The sequence below is a fragment of the Hippopotamus amphibius genome, chromosome 12, assembly GCF_030028045.1.
Source record: "Hippopotamus amphibius kiboko isolate mHipAmp2 chromosome 12, mHipAmp2.hap2, whole genome shotgun sequence".
Taxonomy (NCBI): domain Eukaryota; kingdom Metazoa; phylum Chordata; class Mammalia; order Artiodactyla; family Hippopotamidae; genus Hippopotamus; species Hippopotamus amphibius.
This window is the reverse complement of record NC_080197.1, coordinates 35,166,878-35,179,040: the sequence shown is the minus strand read 5'-3', so window position 1 is coordinate 35,179,040 and position 12,163 is coordinate 35,166,878. Positions and strand designations below refer to the sequence as shown.

The window sequence follows — 12,163 nt, the reverse complement described above, 5'->3', positions numbered from 1 at the left end:
TCTGGGAAGGGCATTCTGCAAACATATAGACTATATTCATGCAACATTTTATATATGAAATTCATCAGAGTTACTTCAGTGCCTTCTAGTAAAAAGTTGTTAAAAATGAAGGCAGTGGAGAAGAGACCCATCTTCCCTACAGAAAAATCCTAAATAATTTATGCAGCCCCCCAGCCTCGGGGAGGTGGGGCTTAATTCTACCCTGGTCCCTTGAGTGCGGAGAGCACTAGGGGCTTGCTTCCGAAGAAGAGTATGAAAAGGGGGTGGGGGGTACGTTTGTATTCGGCAGAAACCTGGCAAGCTCAGCCTTGGGCTGGTGATCCAAGCTGACACCATCACTGAGGAGTCACGAGGATGGCAGGACCCTCTGGTGTGGCGGCCGCCACGGGAGGGGTAGGAAAAGCCTCCGCGCGAGTTGGCTTCAGCTCTATGTGCATCCTGGCTTGACCTCGCTAGGCTCTCTTTCCTCATCTATAACCCTGAGGATACTAAACAGGGCCTCTTGAGGCAGTAAGGGGGTTTAAGGGTTCTTCTGCATAAATGTGCTCTTAAACCACTGCGGGGGCTGTCACTCGGTTCTACTAAAAACACAGGATGCATTTCATACACACTCTCTACACGACAGAGGAGGCAGGCTGTGACTTCCGGCTTCTCAAAGAAGGCCCTGGGCCTGGACGATAGGTGAGAACCTCCCACGTGGATGCCAGGAGCAGGGCTGGGCCTGCAGGACGTCGTTGCTGTCAGGAGGCTGGGCCAGTGAGCGAAGGCTGGGATGAGGCCTGGAGGATGAGGGCTCCTCTGCGGAGTCTCGCCTCCCCAAGACAGCCAAGCAGAGCCGTCCTTTTGTGTAGCACAGTAATGGAAACCATGTCAAAGATTCTGATGCTTCCCTTTCAACCCGCCTGGCCCGTCAAGTGTGCCATGGCTTCCCGCTCTCACTTCCCACGTGGAGTCCTCTCTTGCCTGGGGGTGTTCCCTGCCCAGGAGGTGCTTCTCTCTCTCGAGGATGGCAGATGCCAGGGATGTAGTCAGGAAACATGCTAGCACAGCCATCTCCGTGTGCCTCACTCTGGGACACCGAACGCTTCCCCACCTCGTGGGCAGAGCTCTCTGAATCATGGAGCATCACAGAGTCAGTGACTCCTGGGCAGAGATTCTTAATTCCAAGGCTGTGGACCTTCTTTTACTTGACATAATATGATGACCCAATGCTGACACCCTGAAGTAAAAATTATACCGCAAATGATGCCCCATGGGGAAAAGAGGGGCTTCTTGCTGCGGTCTTCTATGTATTGAAACTAATTTTCAAAAATAATAGAGGCATTCCTTTTCTATGCTGCAAGAGGTTGACCTTTCTCCTTCTTTCTACCCTTTGTTAACATACAAGGTGACTCACTCCTTCCAGGTAACACAGACACATGGACTAGATGAGAAGTCAAGGTTTTAATCTCAACTTGGCACCTATGCCTCTCTGGCTATTTTTTTCATTTAAAAAAAATGATCTGAAGCAAAGTAGTTTTAATTGTTTAACACCCAAGGAATGCCTTCAGACCTCCTTTCTTATTCACAATATGCTCTCTGGTGATTAATCACATTTCTGTATCATTTTTCTATTAAAAAAATAAAGCAAACATATAAGTAAATTGACGTTCTCTTTGAAAGATGTGGCTATTGAGTTTAAGGACACTTTTTCTTCAAATAATTGAAATGCTCTTCAGAGAAAATAGACATTTTGACAGCCATTAAAGAAAGCCAAACAATATCTTGTCTTGTTTTTCATCATTGACTTTTAGGACTACGGTTGGCTTATTTGTATCTTTGTTGATTGCCTGTGGGCAATTTGAATGAAACAGAAAATTTGGGATTACTAACATTTTTGGAGTTGGACATATTTGGTTTTTCTTGAAACAAGACTTGAAAACAGAGGGATTTCCCAAGATTAACATCAAATCAGAAGTAAAACTTCTTTTGCCTGAATAAAATCAAAACACTAACCACAAAAATCCAACAAGTTCTGCAAAGTGTAGATTTCACTACCAGAAAGTTTGGACTAAGTTCTCCCATTGGTTGAAAGAGACCGAAGCAAGAGTGGTGTGATGTGAAAACCTACCAATGAGGAGCACGTGTTGGGAAAACAAGTGATGTCACACCTGTTGGTACCTTACAGGGCAGGACACACCGGTGCTGAGTACACCTCACTCTGTCCATGAAGTCACTGAACCTGGGCTTTTGAGGAGGATGCCAAGCGGTGTGCATGCTTTGTTAAAGCAGTTGTTTGTCCCTCCATGTACCACTTTTGCAGAGTGGAGGGTGGAGAGCTCCCCACTCGGGAAACACAATATGTGGCCCTAGAATCAAGAGAGAGCTGGTTTTCATGGGAACTCATCTCATTCACCAACCAGGAGAGCAAAGCTGATGTCAATCAACCAACATTTATTCAAGAATCTCTAAATAGTACGGCTTTGTGTGGCAGTGCTTTAAAGAGTGGTCTAAACAGAACTCAAATTCTCCATGATAGGTCACACTGGCAATTTTTCATCTTTGAGATTGTTTTTCATTTTACTCTCACCTAGAAAGTGCTGACCTACAGGGCTGTGACAGGAGCACCTGGACAAAGTGGCCGTGGGGGAGAACTGTTCGGTTTTTCCATTGGCTTTTCTCTATGCAACTGAAGAACCCCTCTCTGAAGATTAGCACCATAACCAAACACTAAATGCATACACACATGCATTCACATGGTCATTTTTTACAAATGGGTGATGGCTCTAAATCTGCGTAGGTTAAACCTGTGAAATACCTCCTGCAACTGCCTTGATTTCAGGATGGAATTCTGTAAATCTAGGCTTTAAATTCCCACCTCCTAGTTCAGAACCCTTTCCCTGAGAAGCTGTGGGAATGGAGGACAGGACTAGACTTTTTTTTTTTTTTTTTTGAAGCAGAGAAACCCAACTGGCATTCTTGAAAAGCTTTACAAGCATCAGTAGACGCCTGTTCTGAACAAAGTTGAGGCTTGGAATTCTGGGAGTGGCATTCAAAGTGAATCCATCCCAAGTGAATTACAACCTCCCAGGAAGTGCGATTGGCAGGAATGAGCAGACAACTGAAAGGAGATGAGGGTTGAATCCAAGCTCCCCTACCTACCAGCAGCATTACCCTCAGCAAATCACTTTAGACATCCTGGCCTCCATTCCTGAATTTGCAAAACATGAACAAAATCTACACACGCGTATCAACCTCGAGCTGGTTATAAGACTCAAAGGCATCACTGTATTAACAAGTCCTTTGTAAACTAGTGGGCCCTTCATTTAGGAATATGTAAAGCAGACAATCAGACGAAGTCCATTTTCTTGCTACAGTGTGAATCTAAATGTGCACATTTAAGGGGACTCGTTTTCTAATAACCAGGGTCACATGCTTCCCTCCAGCTGGGCGTGTGATGAGTTCCTCGAGTCACCTTCTGCTCTGGCTCGTCTTCCTCTTAACTGCAAAAGCCCAGCACACTGACTGCATTTTTCAAAACAGAATAATGGTTTCATTGGGGAAGCAACAGATATGATGAAGTAACTGCTTTAGTGCAAAAGCTTAAAAAACCACAATGGACCAATAAAAAAGTGAGGCAGTGCTCAGGCTGGCTACCCCCACACCTCCACAGACAGCTTCAGGCTGAGCTGCCTCCACCAAGGGTGTCTTATTTTTAAATTAAATTTTAAAATTAATTTTGTCAAGATAGAACTGACAAATATCGTATTCCTTTTAGGCGTGTAACATAAACAATTTTTTCCAATCCCCTCTAATTTCTTTTCTTTTTCTTGTAGAATACTTGATTTTATTTTTTTTTAACTTTTTATTTTATATTGGAATATAGTTGATTAACAAGGTTGTGATAGTTTCAGGCGTACAGCAAAGTGATTCAGTTATACATGCATCTATTCTTTTTCAAATTCTTTTCGCATTTAGGTTGATAGATAATATTGGGCAGAGTTCCCTGTGCTATATAGTAGGTCCTTGTTAGTTTTCCATTTAAGATACAGCAATGTGTACATGTCAATCCCACCCAATCCCCCTTAATTTCTGATGAGAAAATATGAACACAGGCAGCAGCAGGGGAGGGGGCTGAGGTTCAAAAACCGTGGCCTTTGAATCCGACAGAAGGAAGTTCAGAAGCTGGATGGGCTCGTTCCTGGCTGGCCCGGCCCTGGGACACCCAGCTCCACCTGGCAGAGCCCTGCCTTGCTCCATGGCACGTGGATGCCTGCTTCACAGGGCTGAGGCCAGGACCCACTGCCATCGCTTGGACAGGTGGCCTGGCTCAAATTAGGGGCTCCCTAGATGTCAGCTTCCCTTCTTCTTATGACCTTAGACTTGAAATTGAACGCTGCATCCTTCCGGAGCAGCACGCGTCTGTGGCAAAGACTGCTGGCCAAATTCAAATGTCTTTTTGGGGAAAATGAGATCTGGTGTTCCAGGAGCAAGCACCCTATCTGAACTTCACCCTCAAAGAAGCTGGCAGGAGAGCTTCCTAGGATGGCCCTCTGGTTGGTGCTCACAGCATCAGTGGGGAGGAAGGGAAGGCTGGGGTCCCCAGGGAGGCGCCTCCTCTCCGTGGGCTGGTTGGCGCTGCCTACCACATAGCCCAGGGCTGACATCAGCACCCGCCCGGCTCTCCCCTGTGCCTGCACAGGAAGCTGCTCCTGCCAGTTCGGGGTCTGAGCTGTTCTCCCCTGAGAGGCAGGCTCCGGGGGGCAGGGACGGAGGGGGCCTGGGAGGCTCTTCTGTTGTCCTGAAGGCGGTTCCATCTCTAAGGCCCATCCTGGGGCACATTCCTTCCAGCTTTCTCTCCAGCAGCCCAGCTCTAACCACGCCCCATCAACCCAGGCGCAAGCCACAGGAAAACAAACAAGGCTTTGATTCCCTTTGTGAGAAAATTAAAAAGCTGCTGAAACTCACTTAAAGGAGAGAGAGAGGGAGAAGGAGGGAGAGAAAGAGAGACACCACTGGCTACCACATACTGTTTACTACTTTCGTCAAACAGACCCAATCAGAAAGGAGAAATTGGGGTTTTGCTTTATGAACTGCTTGGAAATGTTTGGTAGCTCTTTTGGCTCCTGCTGCCTAGTGAATGAGGTCTCTGAAATTAGCGTTTCAGAGTCAATCTTCTGAAGTTAAAAAAAAAAATCCCTTAAAACTCTCACCCTGGAAAAAAAGACATCTTGCCAAATTCAATTTTCCCTTGGCCAAAGTAACTATTAGCAATTCAGCCCTCCAACAAGGTTATAAAGAAAGCATTTCCCCTTGACTTTAGAGAAAACACCTTTCATGTGACCTCCAAATATGTTACTTATTTAAAGGTACACAAACAAACTTGTCCCTTTGATTTTCTTTTTCTTTTTTTTCTTTTTTTTTTGCTTCCTCCCAGTGCTCCTTACTGAATTCTGTGGTTCGAAGCCAGCAGGGCGGTTACCCTTTGGGGAGAAGGGGGACAGGGCAGGGGTCCCCAGGGGTTCCTGATGCTATCATGTTCTGCTCAGCTGGTACTTGTTCCCTGTGGAAAATCACCCAGCTGCACACTGTGGGCTCTGTCCTCTTCTGAGGGTAAAAAGGGCACTTCCCAGCCAAAGCAGCACAGAGCCCCACTGCCTCTCAGAAGACAGCAAAAATGCCTTTCCTCTCACACTGCCTGAAGAGACACACCTTCGGGAGACCCTCAACAGTCGTGTCACACACACGGCACAAGATGAGGTGGGCAACTGGACCCTCAGAAGGCAAGCTCCGTCCCTGAACAGACCCATCTGCTGCTCCCCCAAATATGTCCAAGCCTGGCGCATAGCAGCCAAGTCAGGTATAACATGAAGTCTACTTCAAGAAGCTGTGTTTCCAGTTCAAATCAGCCCAGGAGGTGGAGTGTGTTGCTGTTTTAAACTCCGAAGAAAACTCCATCCAAGAGAACTAGCACAGGATGCACTGTCCTGCCAGGCTACAGTGCAGGAGCACTGTGTGTATACACACACACACACACACACACACGTTGTTTTATTGAAGTATAGTTGATCTACAATGTCGTGTTAGTTTCAGGTGTATAGCAAAGTGATTCGGATAGATACAGATTACATATGCATGTGTACACACACACTTTCTTTTTCAGACTCTTTTTCCATATAGGCTATTACAAAATATTAAGTATAGTTCCCTGTGCTATACAGTAGGTCCTTGTTGGTTACCTGCTTTATATATAGCAGTGTGTATCTGTTAATCCCGACCTCCTAATCTATCCCTCCCCGCCTCCCCACCCCCCTCTTCCCTTTGGTAACCATAAGTTTGTTTTCTACGTCTGTGAGTCTCTTTCTGTTTGGTAAATAAGTTCATTTGGGTTTTGTTTTTTGTGTTTTGTGTTTTTTTTGACTCCACATACAGGCGATTATATAAATATACATTTTGAAAAAGCAAGGTGGGTACTCACCTATTTGGTCTTCGGGGATCAGCGACTCGATGGGGGGGTCCAGCTCCGAGCTCTGGGACAAGTAGTTCTTCACTTGGGTCATGAACTGCCGGATGGTCTGCAGCAGGTCCGTGCTGGACACGTGGCACTCCTTGTTCTCCTGCAGGAAGCTCACGTAGTCCTGCACCAGGCAGCCGAAGTAGGTGCGCTTGTCGCGGGCCAGCTCGGCGATCCTGCGCACCATGCGCTTCTCGGGGGTCAGGAAGGAGCTGAACACCCCGCTCATCTTGCGGAGCTGGGACTTGACGAGCTTGGGCAGCACGAAGGAGCTGTTCCTCTTCTTCTTGGACTTGATGGGGGGGGCCATGGTCTCCTGGTCGCTCTCCCCGTCGTAGTCCTCCAGGCTGCTGTTGGTGTCCGCCTCGTAGCCGAACAGGGGCATGCTGCGGTCCAGGTCCAGCGAGTCGGAGGAGGAAGTGGAAATGCTCATGTCACTCAGCCTCTGTCGGCCTGCGCGCCACGGGGCCCGGGATGGGGATGCAGGGGCGGCGGCGGGCCGGGCCCTTGTGCAATCCCCCGGGGCCCCCGCCTCCTCCTCCTCCACCGCCGCCGCCGCCGCCGCGGGGGCTCCACCTGCGCCGCCGGCCGGGCCCGCCGCGGGCTCCGGGCCAGGCCGGCCGCCGGTCAAGGTCTTGGCGCCGCCCTCCGCCTCGAGGAAAGACGCCTGCTTCTTGAGCCGGGGTGGAGGCACGGGGGTTGGTTTCGCCCCAAGCCGAGCTGCGTCCCCGAGTCGGTGATGGGCCGCTGTTTCCGGCATGCTCGCGGGGGCCGCGGGCCCGGACAGCTGGGGGCTGCCGTGCACACTATTAATAGCGGGGGGCGGGGGCCGGGGCGGGGGGGACCGGGGCCTCTCGGTGCCATTCGCGTCGGGGGGAGTCCGGGCGCAGGGCCGCTTCGGGCCTCCGCCGAGCTCCTGGCTGTGCACTTTGAAGAAGAGAGGATTTATAAAACACAGGGCTCCGTTGGTCTGGCTGCACTCCAGCTCCGAGGGCGTCCTGGTTTTTATAGAATGCACTCCATTTATAAGGCAGAGCTGACGCGAGGCGGGGCCCACACCGTCGGAGGAGAGAGGCCTATGGGGAGGTGGAGGGTTTGGGGGTTTGTTGTCAGCTGGAGAGCTCCAAAAATCTGAAAGTCATTATCAGTGAACACAAGAATGTAAATACAGTGCACTCGGCCGGTCCTTCACAAAAAGCACACTTGCCTGGCATCGCGGGGCTTTGGAGGGGGAGGCGCTACACTGGAGTGTGGTGTTTTCCTTTCTTTCTGTCGCTCTCTTTTATTTTACTTTATTTTATTTTTTTCTTTAACTGCACTCCTTTACTGGAAAGGGTGGAGATGCTGCCAGGCCCAGCTGTGGGCTTGCAGGAAGGCTCCGGAGGCTTTTTGCCTTCAAAGCCCTTGAGAGATGGCTTGGCCTTTCCTCAGGTGAGGCAAAAGGAACTGGGGTGGTTACAGTGTGAGCTCGGAAAAGGCCACGGGACTCCCCACTTGCTCCTCAAAGACCGAGTCCACCCGCCAAGCAGCAGCATCCTTTCCTATCCCTTCTCCCGGGATTCCCTCTGCAAGAGGCCTGCAGTTCCCCTTTAATGGGCAGGACCAGCAGCTGGGCCTGGAGGAGGTTACGCAATCTGCCTGGGGTTTGACACATTCAGCATTAAAACCCAAAAGGGGGAAAAATAAGCTCATGGGTCCCATCAGCAAAAAACAGGACAGCCAGCTTATGCAAAGGTTAAGTGCAAGTTCGACAGTCTGTCTATCTTTGTGGTTTGCTGCCCTCACTTCCCAAGTCCTACAGCCTCCTGGCCTTGATTAGTGATGCTCAGCACTGTCTGGAGTGGTGCACATCGCTGGCTGCGGCCATACTGCCTGTGCGTCTATTTTCTACTCAAATCAAGGGAGGCAGTGGTGGTGATAAATACCTGTCGTAATTTCCATCTGAAATAGGCTATTCCCTCTACAGCTTTGCCTTGTTGTGTTTACTGAGACTGTTTCTTTCCCAAGGGCCCAGAACAGCTAGTCACGGGGGCGTGGGGGGAGGCTGAGGCCAGGAGCCCTGGCCATGCCCTGTCTGTGCCGTGAACAAGCCTGACCTTGACTCGTGTCGCCAGCTTTCTCTCATCCTTCCTTCCCTCTGGGTCTGTGCTGTCCAATAGGGGAGCCAACAGCCACCTGTGGCCAGTGAGCACTTGAAATCCAGCTCGTGCAACAGAGGGACTCAATTTTCCACTTATTTCAGGTAAATCAATTTAAATGTAAAAACTGACACTCAATTCAGTTACTGGGAAACTGTGAAGTAGGTCTGCAACTAGAATATGTGAAACCACTCGTTCAGTTGTAATAAATTTACATGAAATCTAAATATAGATCCATGTATTTCCACCGAAAATTTAGTGCCTGAATAGAGATGTGCTGTAAGGATAAAATACATACTGGATTTCAAACACTTAGCATGAAAAAGAGAAGGTAAAATATTTTATGAATACTTTTAAAAATAGGGATGATATATTGAAATAAACATTTAGGCTATTACATTAAATAAATTATAAAAATGAATTGTACCTTTCATTTTCTTTCATGTGGCTACTAGAAAATTTAAAGGTGCACACTGGCTTGCCTTACATCTATTTCTACTGGCCAGAGTAGAGCTGCTCTCGTCTCCTTTGGGTCCTCCCTAGACTCCCGCTGCCACCGTCGTAAGACTGGACACACTTGGAACACTTAGTTCCTGTGTGTGTGTTCCTCCATTACAGAGGGGGGGAAGAGGAGGCACCCTAGGCATCTTTGAACCCTTGTTGTGGGACAGAGCGGACCCTCCAGAAATACTCGTTGGATGAACAAATGAACGAGGTACAGAATTTTAAAAAGGGCTGTCTCTTCACAAAATGGATAAATTGCACATTGATAATTACACATGGAATATCTATTCATGAGACCTTATTTGCTTCCAGTGAGTGGCCACCAGAGCAAGCTCTTTCTGCTTTGATCTTTGCAGGGCACGACTGCTGTCCCCGATACGTTGGTCCTTGGGCCCTGGCACGAAGCACACACAGCAGGCTGACCACAGAACCGGGAGTTCTGGGGACAGAGGAAACGGAGACCTGGTGCGTGTCCTCGAGAGGCCTACAGTCTACTTGATGATCTGACCTTAAATTCAGGAAATGTGTTAAACTCTCTCCAAGGGTGTCTGAAGCTGGGTGGCAGAGATGGTGTGACTTTTCAGTAGGGACATTTATGAGGTCCTGATCTTTTTACCGGGATTCTGTTTCCCAATCCTGTGGACCAACTGCCTGTCAGACAGGCCTCCGACACATGTGGCAATTCTTCTGAAGCAATCCAAGTTTCAGAGGGGAATGTGAATCTAACTCCAGGCTTCTTTCTCTATGCATTTCGCAGGCTCCCTTGGCAAAGCACCCGCTTTAGAACAAGTTCTTCAGATTAAGGAGAAAACTTGCCAAAGGAGGGACACATATATTTCTTATTTGCTGGGTCAAGTATCACAGTTTCTTAGGTCCTAGGAATCCCCTGGTACTTGCATTTCAGAATCCCAAAATCCCCCTCAAATACTATGGCCTGGTTGTTCATCTGTCTGAGGACTGAAGCCCCGAAATCTTAAGAGAATTCCCCCTTCCCATGGAGGAAGAAAATGTTTTTTGTGAAAGTTACACCCACACGGGTTCCCCAGGGCAACGGGACCAAGAAGTGACACTGGGGGAGTGGTGTGTCCTGGGCTCCCGCCATCCGCCGTCCAGCACAGGGCTGGGTTTAGGGGTGTCGGCAAAGGGCAGGAGGGGAAGCGAGCGCCCAGCTGGCCAGAGGGAGGATGCCCAGTGGGGTAAGGGACCTGGCCCAGAACACCGGGGCCGGAACTGAGCTAGCGAGGAACTGAGACAGATGTCACTCTGGAGGCCTGCGCTGCCAAACTCCTCAAAGCACAGAAGTGCCGTCCACACTGTGTGTTCCTCTAGAATGAAACTCTAGAACACGGTAAGTGCCTGAGCTGGACTTCCCTGGCCATCAGGCATGGCCTTTCCCCAGCAAGATGCCACAGAAAGGCAGGACCCATGACAGAAGTTCACCTTACCTTAGGACTTGGACATTTTGGGGAGCTCAAACTCATCGATGGGAGATGCTGGGGAGAATTCGGGGGCTACCCAGGCAAACTCTGCACCTGCTTCTGAGAGCTGGTTCAACGTCTGACTTAGAAAAAGACTCTCAGAAGGTGTGACTCGGGGGCCTCGTGGACTTCTGCCATGGAGATGAGGGTGAATTTTGGATGCAACGATATATGATCTGCCGCTGGCTCTGCTCCACACATGCATGTCAAGACGAACCGGGCAGGGGCTCCCACTTACTTAGTCCCAGCTGGGCTAGTTCTTCAAGCTGCGCCTCAGTCTTGGCTGTTGAAATGGCATAAGGCAACTTCAAGGTAAATGGCAGGACGTCCCTGATTTTTCAAAAGAGAGAATACATGTAATTACACGTCTTGTTTCTGTCTCTTGCTTTCATTTCCATCCTAGAGAGGTTTTAGCTTAAACTATTTAGTTTTATTTTTTACTTTTTAATTGAAGTATAGATGACTTACAATGTTTCAGGTATATAGCAAAGTGATTCAGTTTTCTACATATATATATTCTTTTTCAGATTCTTTTCTATTATAGGTTATTATAAGATATTGAATTTATTTCCCTGTGCTGTACAGTAGGTCCTTGTTGTTTGTCTATAGCTTAAACTATTTAAAATGTCCCATGCAGACACCACATCATACCCAACTGGACTTGTCCTTACTGGTGATAGGACTGTGGGATCACTACTCCTGCCTGTGTTAACACAGGCAGGACAGGCTGAGAGACAACCCTGCCTGGTTTCAGTATCTGCAGCAAGGACCGAATTGCCTTCCTGGGCAGCGAAACCATATCTAGAGTTAATATCAGAATCGCTGACTATGATGGTGGAACCATCATACAAATAACACATTAGGTGCTGATTTGCTAGATGCTCTGAATGTTGGGCCCCGAACCCCTAGGCAGGAATGTTTGATCCTAAACCTAGATGTGTTACCCCACTGCCTTACGCACGGCAGGTTCTCAGTGAATGTCTATTGGTTTCACTTGTGACGTGTCCCAGCTACAGCCCATATACTGTCCTTTGTGTGCTGGAGAAAAAACTTCTTCTTGAGTCTTAAGGTAGTGCTTCTCTAACTGATGTGCGCCTGAGTCCCTGGAGGTCTTGTGAGGCTGCACTCTGATTCAGCAGGTCTGCGGGAGGCTGGAGGTTTGGCATTTCTGCCAAGCTCCCTGCCCCTGGACCACGCTTTGAGCAGAAAGGTAAATCTAAAGGACCTCGTGCGACAGCTCTTCCCCCCAAGCAGCGCAGTGCCGTGTGTAGACCAGGAAACACACGCACTGCTGCATCACAGACCAGCAGGCCCAAGAGGAAGGAGCTGGGCTGGCCCCAGGGTCCTGCTGCGGCAAGGGCATAGCATCCCCACTGGTAACGACATGGACCATGACCTCCTGATTTCTCTGAAAGGGCAAAGACAGACTTAAAAACACTTGCTCATTTTCACACACAAGGGTTAGGATCATGCTATAAGCACTGGTGAAATCCCCACGGGGCTCAGCACAGAGCCTTGCTTGATACAGACAGGGAGAGAGTGTGTTTTGA

General features: G+C 48.8%; 1 protein-coding gene across 8 annotated transcripts in view; it reads right to left on the bottom strand.

Moving 5' to 3' along the window:
• The window catches only part of RIN2 (Ras and Rab interactor 2), a 215,060-nt gene that overhangs the window by 17,869 nt on the left and 185,028 nt on the right, over nucleotides 1–12,163 (bottom strand). For all 8 annotated transcript variants that reach the window (XM_057701283.1, XM_057701287.1, XM_057701288.1 and 5 more), the window contains 2 exons: nucleotides 10,852–10,943; nucleotides 6,458–7,624 (listed from right to left, as the gene is read on the bottom strand). In XM_057701283.1, coding sequence (XP_057557266.1) covers nucleotides 6,458–7,624; nucleotides 10,852–10,943 — 1,259 coding nt within the window. The remainder of the gene's footprint in view (nucleotides 1–6,457; nucleotides 7,625–10,851; nucleotides 10,944–12,163) is intronic.